The following is a 12,120-nucleotide window of genomic DNA, read 5'->3' as shown; positions in this document are numbered from 1 at the left end:
CCGGCCAGATGCCGTCTGTACTGTCACCATGCCTCAGGGGAGCAGCAGAGGCCAGAGACCCCAGGCCCCCAGATGAGGCCGGCCATCTCTGCGGTGGCTGACAGGTGCGCTGCCCTGCTTGGCGGTATCCCAGGCAGGGGGCTGACCCTGCTCCATCCTTGGCACCATGGACCGTCTCTCAGGAATGACCTGTCCTTGGGGTCACCTTGACAGGAGAGGCAGAGGGGATGGTCCAGGCAGGTCTTGGCCTTGAACATGGTGGCCTCAGCAAGCCCACGAGAGAATCCAGCCGGTCCTGGGGCCCCTGGCGTGGGGGGCCCTTCTCACTCCTCTTGGTGACAACAGGGATGACTCCCAGGGGCTCCGTCCTCTGCAGCCAAGGTGTGTGGAGCAAAGACGCGAGGTCAAGTAGGAAAGACCCTTTTATTGGGGTGGACACGGAGCACGCACTAGTCCATGATAAAAATAAAATGACTCAAGAGAAAGATCCCAAGGGCCGACTTCTCCCCAACGTGCGCGCACGCTGAGTGAGGTCTGGGCATGGGAGAGTTCCGGGCGAAGCGTGGGACAAGACCGAGTCTCAATGGCCTGGACCGGTGTTGGGGGGGAGAAGGCCACTCGGCTGTCCTGGTGGGTCAGGCCACCCCGGGCCCGCCCCTGTCGCCCGGCCACAGTAAAGCCCCCGCTAGAGACTCTCACAGACACACTCTGGTTCTCTGGAGAACTGGGGGCAGGAATCGGGGAACTGGCCCGATGGAAGGCGGGGGTCAGGGGGACAATGTTGTTTTTTTTAAAAAGCATCTACCAACATCACACTACTGGGTCTGATGTCCCCTTTAACCAACGCTTGATACAGGTTACAGCATAAATAAAAACTCAAGGAAAATAAATACATCGGCTCCTATGAGGTTGGAAGTGGTGTGGACGCAGGGTGTGGATGGGCCGGCAGGGAGGCGGGCGGGCGGGGTGCTTACACATGGCGGGCAGGCGGGTGGGCGACCAAGGAGCAGACCTGGCAGGAGGCGCCTGTGGAGTTGAGAGTCTTAAGTGTCCTCGTGCATGTCTGGGCTGTCGGTCCGCGCCACCTTGCGGGGAGGTGCGGAGCTCTCGCCTTCCAGCTCCACTTGCTCCTGGTCTCTCTTCTTGGCAGCGTTCTGGGGGACAGGGAAAAGAGAGGGGCTGTGAGTCTTTTTTTTCCGGACAGCCTCAACCTTCTGGGCTCAAGCAATCCTCCCAGCTCAGCCTCTGGAGTAGCTAGGACTACAGGCACATACCACCACGCTTAATATTTTTACTTTTGGTAGACATGGGGGTTTCACTATGTTGCCCAGCTGGAGGCTGTGAGTCTTCACGTGGGTGAAGCTCCCAGAGTCATAATGCCAGCCCAGGCCCCTGCAGCAGCATCACAGAGGTAGGCCTGGAGTACAGTGGGGGGCCCCAGGGTCCCTGGCTAGGCAGCCCCTCCTACCACCAGGACCTGCCCCACTAAGCCCTGCCCAGAGCACTTTCTGGGCCCATGCCTGGTGATAGACAGGTGTTTCCTGGCACCCGGAGGAGTCACCCCCACCACATGCAATGACCCACACAGGGCTGGTTTCTCAAGCACTCAGAGGAGCAATCCACCCAGCCTGGGAATAAAGGGCCTTTGGAAGCCACTGGGGATGCCGCACATCAACGCAAGAGAGAAGCACACGTCTCCTTCCCCGCTGTGGAAACCAAGTCCTGGGGGGCAGGAGAAGGGGTGGGGATGGGCCCAGCAGCTTGGATTTTCAGAAGCAGTCACTTTGCCACACAGTCCCCCGACCTTCCAACTTTGCGCAGGGTAGGCAGCCACCCACTGTTCAATGTTAGGTAAAAAAAAAAAAAAAACTTGCCAGGCGCGGTGGCTCATGCCTGTAATCCCAGCTACTCTGGAGGCTGAGGCAGAAGAATTGCTTGAACCCAAGAGGCGGAGGTTGCAGTGAGCTGAGATCACGCCACTGCACTCACTCCAGCCTGGGCAACAGAGAGACTCCGTCTTGAAAAAAAAAAAAAGAAGGCCAGGCACGGTGGCTCACACCTGTAATCCCAGCACTTTGGGAGGCCGAGGTGTGTGGATCACTTGAAGTCAGGAGTTCGAGACTAGCCTGGCCAACATGGAGAAACCCCGTCTCTACTAAAAATACAAAAATTAGGCCAGGCATGGTGGCTCACATCTGTAATCTCAGCATTTTGGGAGGCCAAGGCGGGTGGATCACCTGAGGTCGGGAGTTCAAGACAAGTCAGACTAACATCGAGAAACCCTGCCTCTACTAAAAATACAAAATTAATCAGGCATGGTGGCACATGCCTGTAATCCCAGCTACTCGGGAGGCTGAGGCAGGAGAATCGCTTGAACCCAGGAGGCGGAGATTACAGTGAGCCAAGATCGTGCCATTGCACGCCAGCCTGGGCAACAAGAGCAAACCTCCATCTCAAAAAAATAAGTAAATAAAATAAAATAAATTAGTTGGGCATGGTGGCGCGTGCCTGTAATCCCAGCTACTCAGGAGTCTGAGGCAGGAGAATTGCTTGAACCTGGGAGGTGGAGACTGGGAGGAGGAGGTTACAGTGAGCCGAGATCACGCCACTGCACTCCAGCCTGGGTGACTCCAGCCTGGGCGACTCCAGCCTGGGCGACAGAGCAAGACCTCATCTAGGAAAGGAAAAAGGGGGAAAAAAGGGGAAAAGGGGGGAAGGGCAGGGCAGGGCAAAAGAAAATGAAAAACAAAAAAGAAAAAGAAGAAAAAATATCCCGTGTGCAGAGGCAGCCTCTGGGAAGGGAGTTGGGGCACCAGAAGCGGGAGGCGGGAGATGACTCTTCGCTGCAACTACACCCTCTTATTTTTATTTTTTAGAGACAGAGTCTGGTTCTGTTGCCCAGGCTGGAGTGCAATGGCACGATCATGGTTCACTGCAGCCTCAACCTCCTGGGCTCAAGCGATCCTCCCACCTCAGCCTCCTGAATAGCTGGGATTACAGGAACATGCCACAGCCAGCTAATTTGTTTTTTGTTTTTTTTTTTTTTTAGTGATGGAGTTTTGCTATGTTGCCCAGACTGGTCTCAAACTCCTGGCCTCAAGCCATCTGCTTGCGTCAGCCTCTCAGGCAGTTCCGGGTGTGAATCACCACACCCAGCCACACCCTCACATGTTGCCTAGATGTCTTTTTTCCCTTTTTTGAGATGGAGTCTAGCTCTGTCGCCCAGGCTGGAGTGCAGTGGTGCGATGTTGGCTCACTGCAAGCTCCATCTCCCGGGTTCACACCATTCTCCCGCCTCAGCCTCCCAAGTAGCTGGGACTACAGGCATCCGCCGCCACACCCAGCTACCCGGCTAATTTTTTGTATTTTTAGTAGAGATGGGGTTTCACCGTGTTAGCCAGGATGGTCTCGATCTCCTGACCTCATGATCCGCCTGACTCGGCCTCCCAAAGTCCTGAGATTACAGGCATGAGCCACCGCGCCCGGTCTAGATTTCGTTTTTTCTTGAGACCGCCCAGGCTGCAGTGCAGTGGCATGATCTTGGCTCACTGCAATCTCTGCCTCCCAGGTTCAAGCCATTCTTCTGCCTCGGCCTCCGGAGTAGCTGGGATTACAGGCGCGTGCCACCACGCCCAGCTAATTTTTGTATTATTAGTAGAGATGGGGTTTCACCATGCTGGCCAGGCTGGTCTCAAACTTCTGACCTCGTGATCCGCCTGCGTAGGCCTCCCAAAGCGCTGGGATTACAGGTGTGAGCCACCACGCCCAGCTGAGATTTTTAATCATGTGTACACATTTCACCATTCAGAAAAGATTTTTTGTTTTTTTTGTTTTTTTTGAGATGGAGTCTCGCTCTGTTGCCCAGGCTGGAATGCAGTGGCCCTATCTAGGCTCACTGCAAGCTCTGCCTCCCGGCTTCACACCATTCTCCTGCCTCAGCCTCCCAAGAAACTGGGACTACAGGCGCCCACCAGCATACCTGGCTAATTTTTTTTTGTATTTTTTGTAGAGACAGGGTTTTACTGTGTTAGCCAGGATGGTCTCGATCTCCTGACCTTGTGATCTGCCCACCTTGGCCTCCCAAAGTGCTGGGATTACAGGCGTGAGCCACCTCACCCGGCCTTTTTTTATTTTTTTGAGACAGTCTTGCTCTGTCAACAAGGCTGGAGTGCAGTGGTGCAATCTCGGCTCACTGCAACCTCCACCTCCCTGGTTCAAGCGATTCTCCTGCCTCAGCCTCCCAAGTAGCTGGGATTACAGTCACGTGCCACCACGCCCAGCTAATTTTTCTATTTTTAGTAGAGACAGGATTTCCCCATGTTGGCCACGATGGTCTCGATCTCCTGACCTCGTGATCCGCCCGCCTCAGCCTCCCGAAGTGCTGGGACTACAGGCATGCGTCACCACACTCGGCCTCAGAAAATATTCTATCTAGTTCATACCAATACAGTCTACCTAATGCCACAGCCATGGAAAGCTGGGCCTGGCGGCTGCTTGGGCCTGGCCTCCAGCCTCCTGAGCACTGGTGTCCTGTGGCCTCTGCACAGCGGTTCCCTCCACTGGAACGCTCTTCCCTCTCCTGGATCGCCCAGGGCACTCCTACCCAGCCCTCAAGGCCCTGCTCCAATCACTAGAGTCCTTCCTGTGCTCAGAAGCCCCTGCCAGGTGCCCAGTCTCTGTCCACCCACAATCCCTGCACCAGAGCCCTGTGGGCCTCACCTTTTTGTCCCATTGCTGATGCAGGTAGCGCAGGAGGATGTTTGTCTTTTCTGTCACGATGACTAAGGAGGAAAGATAGAGAAAGTCGCAGATGCCTCCCCTCCCCAGGCTCCTCCCCTGACACTGCCCTGGGAGGTCTTTTTGGGGCTGGAACTCAGTACCCCCAACTCCAGAGATCTCCAAAAGTCCCATGTTTTTGCTTCTGAGCACACTCGCAGCTACTCCCAGAGGCCTGAGCCAGCTGCTTTCAGGGTCCCGGCTCCCTGCAAGGGATTCCACCCTTGGTGGGGGACCAAGCCCTGCCACTGAGACTCTCATGCCTGTTTCTCCCAGGCTGACTAGGAGCACATACCGCATATCTGTGCCCAGTGACCACACAGTCCCACCCCACAGGCTCCAGATGGATAAATGCTTTAAGAGCAGGGTCTCACTCTTGTCACCCAGGCTGGAATAATCATAGCTCACTGCAGCCTGGAGCTCCTGGGCTCAACTGATTTTCCCACCTGGGACTATAGACGCATGCCACCACGGCCGGCTAATATATATATATATATATATATATATGTGTGTGTGTGTATATATATACACACGTATATGCATATATATGTATATATATGTGTGTATATATACGTATATATGTGTATATATACGTATATATATACATGTATATATATGTGTGTGTATATATATGTGTATATATATGTATATATATGGTTTTTGGTGAAACAGGGTCTAACTATGTTGCTCAGGCTGGTCTCGAACTCCTGGCCTCAAGCAATCCTCCTGCCTCAGCCTCCCAAAGTGCTGGGATTACAGGCGGGAGCTACCCCACCTGGTGTGGAGTCTTTTTGAACAGTTAAACTAAGACAGCAGGACCAAGTCCTCCTGTGCTGTGGGCCCCTTTGCCTGGATCCCCTTCCCATCACTGCCACCCAGGCTTGGCTGGATCCCCAGCCCAAGCCCCTGTAGCCCTCTGCTGCCTCTCTGCCCGATAGCACTTGTCTTAGAACCAGAGTTCTCGCTTGACCTCATCTGACAGGGAGGGGAAAGGACCAGTGAGTGGCAGATGAGGGACAACTTGGGGGCCCCTTTGGGCTGGCTGTGGATCCCAGTGTGTCCCAATCAAGAGACACCCGGGGAAAGCCAGGTTTCTGGCTGTCCCCAGGGGCTGGGAGTGGACAGGCATCCACGTGTGCATCCCCAGGCTGAAGCCCCCAAGGTCCTCCTCCTGTACCTCCCTGGAGGCCCTCCCTGACTTAACTGGATTTAGTAGCCAGCGTGTGAACCCAAGCCAAGTCTATGGCCTGGGCCGGGGTTGAAGATAACCTCCTCGTGCCACGCTGCAGTCACCAAACCCCGCCCCTCAGCAGCCAGAATGGGACAGACTGACAGCGGCCACTTACTCTGTTCAGACGGGTACTCGCGGGTGGGCAGGTAGACTGAGGGCCGTCGGTTCTGCAGGAGGGTTGAGAAGGGGTGGGTTAGGAGAGTGCATGGGCCTGGGGTCTCCTCATCCCTCCACTCAGCACCCACCCTTCAGTGCAGATTGGAAGACACTCAAGCATGTGGATGGGGCTGGGCTTGAAGATCGGCCTCTGTTCCAGCCAAGACCCCAATCGGGGGACACAAGCTGCCCCCAGGCCCCCTGGAAGTGCCCAATTCCTCCCAGCCCCAGGAACACGCACTCACCGAGGCTTTGCACACGGAGTCCGCGTGAAATCGACTAAAATTGCTTTTGTTGTAGACAGGCAGTCCTTTCAAAAAATCTGCCTAGAAGACATGGAAGATGGTACATGAGAAAACAGGCAAGGGCCGGCTCATCCCTGGAGCACCTGCAGGGTGACTGCTGGGTTCCTTCTTCCCACTATTCTTTGTAGTTCAAGTTTTCCAGAACACACCCTGGAGCTGGCTGCTGGATACACTGCCGGGACCACAGAAAAGTAACCAAGCCAGGCTATGTGCACATCCCCCACGGGATCCTCATGACAGCCCCCTAACTAGGTGAGAGGTGGGGAAATTGAGGCTGCAAGAGAACAGGCCACTGGTTAAAAGTCATACCGCAGTGGGCTCATGCCTGTAATCCCAGCACTTTGGGAGGCCGAGGCGGGCGGATCATCTGCGGTCAGGAGTTTGAGACCAGCCTGGCCAACATGGCAAAACCTCATCTCTACTAAAAATATAAAAATTAGCCGGGCATGGTGGTGCGCGCCTATGATCCCAGCTACTCGGGAGGCTGAGGCTGGAGAATCGCTTGAACTCGGGAGGCAGAGGTTGCAGTGAGCCATGATTGTGCTACTACACTCCAGCCTGGGAGACGGAACCAGACTCTGTCTCAAAAAAAAAAAAAAAAAAAGCCATTTTCAATCCAACCCTGTGAGTGAGGTCTGGAGCGGGCCAGTGGTGGGACTGTCTGCTGCGAGTCTCTCCACATGGCTTGACCTGAACGGGGCCCTCCTGAGCTCACTATGTATGATCTCCTGACCCAATGGGGCAGGAGGTAGTGTCTCCCTATCAAAGGCAAGGACACCGAGGCAGAGAGGTCACCCAGTCTCAGTCAGAAAACCAGGGGGCTGATTTGAACCCACATGTACCCCACCTCAGAAGCCAAGCTCCTTCTCTTCATCACACGCCTGAAAAGCAAGGGCCAGAGCCCCTGCAGGCTACAGAGCTGGAAGGGAAGGCCATCCCCTGATGCCTGAGGCCCAAGAGAGCTGCCCTGGGAGAAGCTGCTATTCAGACAATTTCCCACCACCCTCTGGGACAGGCAGGAACAGCAGTGTCCCCAATTCTATGACATCTGGCCCCTCCTCTGCTGGTCCCTCTCGGGAAGCCGGAATGTGGCTGGGTGGGCCTCCCCCTCCCACCCGGGAGGCAGCCGTCACATCTGGATGACCTACTGCCCCAGGACCTGTTCAAAGTCCCTCAAACCTGCCTCCCTCCCACCCTAGGACGCCAGCCTCAGCTCAGCACCCGGCTCTGGGGCCAGCTTCATTCATTCAGCAAGGTCTTCTGGGGCCCTAGCAGGCACCAGGGCACTGGACTGAGCCACCATGGCCACGCGCCTGGCCTTGGGATGGTGTGGGGCAAAGAGCTGCACAGTGCACAGGAAGCGGCTGCAGGACAGGGTGCCTCAAGGGCGCAGTGTGAGGTGCAAGGCAGAGCTCTGGCCCATTTAGGGGATAAAGGAGGGCTGCCCAGACGCAGGGATGCAGGCACTGAGACCTGAAGGGTGAGGAGGGGTCCCTGTCCCCCTTCGCAGCCCTGGCCCAGCTTGCCCCTGCTGGACTCCCAACACACACACCCTCTGCCACACACACCCTCTAGGAATGCCCCTCATGCCTCCATGTGGCGAATACCTGCTAACCTCCCCACCAGCTCCAACCCCCTCCCTGGCCCCTTTGTTCCCCTGACACTTCGGGAGCCTCTCCCAGAGCCTCCCTCACACACCGGCAAGGTCATCTGTTTACATGTCCACCTCCCTGGCTGGACTGGTACCTCCCCAAGGGCAGAGGACAGGACAGGGCTGAATGAACCCTGGCCGGGCTCACACGGGGCCCGGTGGCTGAGTGGCGAGAGGTGCAGGTACCCCGGGCATTCTGCTCTCAATCCTGGCTCAGCCCGTCCCTGGTTGTGTGACCTGGGACGAGGGACTTCCCAGCCTCTGGGCCTCCCTGTGAAGAGACGCATTCCAACAGGGCCACCTCCCAGGGTTACTCTGAGTCATAAGACAACAAGGGGAATGCTTTGCACGGAGCTCCCTCGGGGGCAGCCTTTAGGATCAACATGTCTGCGTTGGACAAATGAATGAAGGCAGGGTACGTGCAGCCTTCCTGTCATGCTAAGCTGGAAAACAAGGCCTCGAGACATGGGGGGCAGGGGGTGGGGGAGGCCTCATCCCAGACAAATGCCAGCCATTGCTGGGCCCTCACAGGTGCCTCAGCAGACACGCACTGGACACCTGTGCGCCAGTCCCACTGCAGGTAGCCTGCCAGAGACCCAACAAAGAGATGAGAAAGAGAAGCAGTGCACTAATAGTAGAGAACTGGGGGCCCCCCAAAGTCAGGAATGGCCTCGATCACAGGAGGAAGAGTGTTCCGAGCAGAAAGAGCAGCAGGTGTAAAGGCCCTGGGGTAGCAGGAACCTGGAGTGTGAGGAAGTGAAAACAAGGCCAGGGTGGCTGAAGCTCACAGACAGTGGAGAAGAGAGTGGAGATAAGATCATAGAGGTGGCCAGGGGCCTCAGGGTGAGGAGGGGAGCTGCCAGGGTTCCTGGAGCTTTTTATAGGCTAGAAAGTGGTATCATTTGATGCACATCTTTAAAAGCTCCTTCTGGCCGGGCGCAGTGGCTCACACCTGTACTCCCAGCACTTTGGGAGGCCGAAGCGGGTGGATCACAAGGTCAGGAGTTCAAGACCAGCCTGGCCAATATGGTGAAACCCTGTCTCTACTAAAAATACAAAAATTAGCCGGGCATGATGGTGGGTGCCTGTAGTCCCACCTACTTGGGAGGCTGAGGCAGGAGAATGGCTTGAACCCAAGAGGCGGAGGTTGCAGTGAGCCCAGATCATGCCACTGCACTCCAGCCTGGGTGACAGAGCAAGACTCCATCTCAAAAGAAAAAAAAAAAACCTCCTTCTCAGGCCCCATGCAGTGCCTCACACCTGTAATACCAGCACTTTGGGAGGCTGAGGCAGGATCACTTGAGCCCAAGAGTTTGAGACCAGCCTGGGCAACATAGGGAATCCCCATCTCTCCAAAAAGTACAAAAATGAGCCTGGTGTGGGGATCTCTTGAGCCTGGGAAGTGGAGACTGCAGTGAGCTGTGATCACACACTGCACTCCAGTCTGGGCGCCAGAGTGTGACCCTGACTCCAAAAAAAAAGTTCCTTCTGGTTCAGGTGAATTATGAACTGCCAAAGGGGTGAGAGCAAGGCTAGGAGACCAGGGAAGAAGCTGGGACAGGTATGCAGGTGGGAAGTGGCAGTACCTGCAACAGGGCGTGAAGCCATGGATGAATTCAGGTGTGTTCAGAAGGCAGAGACAATCTAATCCACTTATGATTGGCTGTGGGGATGAGACTGTACCAAGGTATCAAGGACATCACCCAGGCTTGGGGACCCACACACTAGGAACCCACCTTCCCATTTCCTTCCTGAAAGGGAGTCTTCCTTTCATCCCCACCACATCCCAAGGACTGTGGATTGTGGGCTGGGACTCTGGGTCAGGGGACAAAGCAGACTCGAGGTATCTTGACCAAGCTTCCCATCACCCTTCCCAGCCCTCAGGATGCCAACTAATGGGGGTTGGGGAGAGGCTTTAGTTCCACTCTGAGGGTGGGTCACCATCCCACTTTTCAGGTGGGGAGACTGAACCCCGAAGAACCACCAGACCCAAATTCCAGAATGACTGAGGAACCCTGAAGGAATTTCAACCTTCCAACAGCCAGGTGGGGACGATCCACACTTCATAATGAGGGGACAGCTAGAAGAGAACGTCACTGGCCTCGAGTCACCCAGCTCATCTGTTGAGCATTCACTATCCTGAGTCCTTTACGACGTCAGTTACCTAAATTGTCACCACCCTAAGAGGTTCAGACTACTGCTACCCTCATTTCACAGGGACAATCCATGCGGATCGGAGATAAAAGTTTTTCATTCTTAGAGGCGGGTAAGGGCCCAGAATGGTGGAGGTGGGGTCAGGGCCCGGGGGACCGGGACAATCGGCGATGTCGCACTTCCTTTGGCGACAGAGCCCTGCATATCGCGGTGCCAAGCCCCCTCCCCCGCCCCGGGGCCCAGGCCGGCCTCCCAAATTCTCCTGAACTGAAGAGATCCAGGTCCGGCGTGCTGAGAACGAGGCCAGACCAGGGGGGTCTTACGGGACCCCATCCCCACCCCAGACGATTTCCGGGAGGAGCCGCAACCCGGAAATGAATGAGTTGTCAGGGCTTGGTATCCTGGATGGGGTCAGGGGTCGGAGAAGGAGTGGCACTGGGATCAGCAGGAAGCTCTCGGTAGGGTCCGGGGGTCGAAGGTCACAGGTGAGTGGGAGGGGCGGGCCGGACCTGAGGGGACCGGGCAGAACGGAGAGGGGCCTAGGGGTATACTAGAGGTGGGTGGGACCACGGCGCCATTTTGTCTAGCAGAGGGGGAGTGGGGGCCTGGAGGCCATCCTCACCATCTTCTGTTTCCTCCGTCGCCGCCTCGGCCGCCGCCTCAGCCTCCACCGCCGCCACCAGAGCCGCCTTCTTAGCCGCCGCCTCACAGTAACTTCCAGCCACGGCACAGCCCACACTGATGGCGCCACCACCTCCCTGTCATTGGTGTGCAGTCTAGCCCCACCCCACATATGAGAGCTTTGCACGCTTCCATTGGCCGCATCCAGCTAACTCATGCGCCCATTGGTTGCCACGCCTCCTCCCATTGTGGTCAAGTTCGGTTGAAGAAGCAAAGCACCGCCCGGTACTTGGAAGCCATGAAAGTGAGATCCGGAAGTGGGCGGAGGCCTCGGCCGCGAAGTCTCTTGGGAGCTGTAGTTTACAGCTCCGCGAGGCTCTCTAGAGCTTTTGTGTGTCTGTGTGTTTTTAAGATGCGCGGCTCGGCTGGGTGCGGTGGCTCACTCCTGTAATCTTAGCACTTTGGGAGGCCGAGGCGGGTAGATCGCCTGAGGTCAGCAGTTCGAGACCAGCCTGGCCAGCATGGTGAAACCCCCATCTCTGCGCCTGTAATTCCAGCTAGTAGGGAGGCTGAGGCTGGAGAATCACTTGAACCCGGGAGACGGAGGTTGCAGTGAGCCGAGATCGTGCCATTGCACTCCAGCCTGGGCAACAAGAGCGAAAATCAGTCTCAAAAAAAAAAAAAAAAAAAGCCGGCCGGGCGCAGTGGCTCACGCCTGTAATCCCAGCACTTTGGGAGGCCGACGCGGGCGGATCACGAGGTCGGGAGATCGAGACCGTCCTGGCTAACACGGTGAAACCACGTCTCTACTAAAAATACAAAAAATTAGCCGGGCGTGGTGGCGGACGCCTGTAGTCCCAGCTACTCCGGAGGCCGAAGCAGGACAACGGCGTGAACCGTGAGTGAGGCGGATCTTGCAGTGAGCTGAGATCGCGCCACTGCACTCCAGCCTGGCGGACAGAGGGAGACTCTGTCTCAAAAAAAAAAAAAAAAAAAAAAAAAAGGCGGGGCACGGTGGCTCACGCCTGTAATCCCAGCAATCCCAGCACTTTGGGAAGCCGAGGCGGGCGGATCACGAGGTCAGGAATTTGAGACCAGCCTGGCCAACATGGTGAAACCCCATCTCTACTAAAATACAAAAATTAGCCGGGCGTGGTGGCGGGCGCCTGTCATCCCAGCTACTCAAGAGGCTGAGGCAGGAGAATCGCTTAAAACCAGAAGGCGGA

General features: G+C 56.1%; 1 protein-coding gene across 1 annotated transcript; it reads right to left on the bottom strand.

Moving 5' to 3' along the window:
• Window positions 1-404: 404 nt before the first annotated feature.
• Window positions 405-12,019, bottom strand: DDA1 (DET1 and DDB1 associated 1). The gene is made up of 5 exons (XM_016935443.4): window positions 10,896-12,019; window positions 6,409-6,489; window positions 6,123-6,174; window positions 4,720-4,781; window positions 405-1,154 (listed from the first exon to the last, which is right to left on the bottom strand). Exons 1-5 carry the CDS (start codon window positions 11,064-11,066, stop codon window positions 1,044-1,046), a joined length of 477 nt encoding a protein of 158 aa, XP_016790932.2. The 5' UTR covers window positions 11,067-12,019; the 3' UTR covers window positions 405-1,043.
• Between the last annotated feature and the right edge of the window lie 101 nt (window positions 12,020-12,120).

This window comes from Pan troglodytes, chromosome 20 (genome assembly GCF_028858775.2).
Source record: "Pan troglodytes isolate AG18354 chromosome 20, NHGRI_mPanTro3-v2.0_pri, whole genome shotgun sequence".
Classification (NCBI taxonomy): Eukaryota; Metazoa; Chordata; class Mammalia; order Primates; family Hominidae; genus Pan; species Pan troglodytes.
The sequence above is the reverse complement of the archived record's forward strand: the minus strand, read 5'-3'. Positions and strand labels throughout refer to the sequence as shown.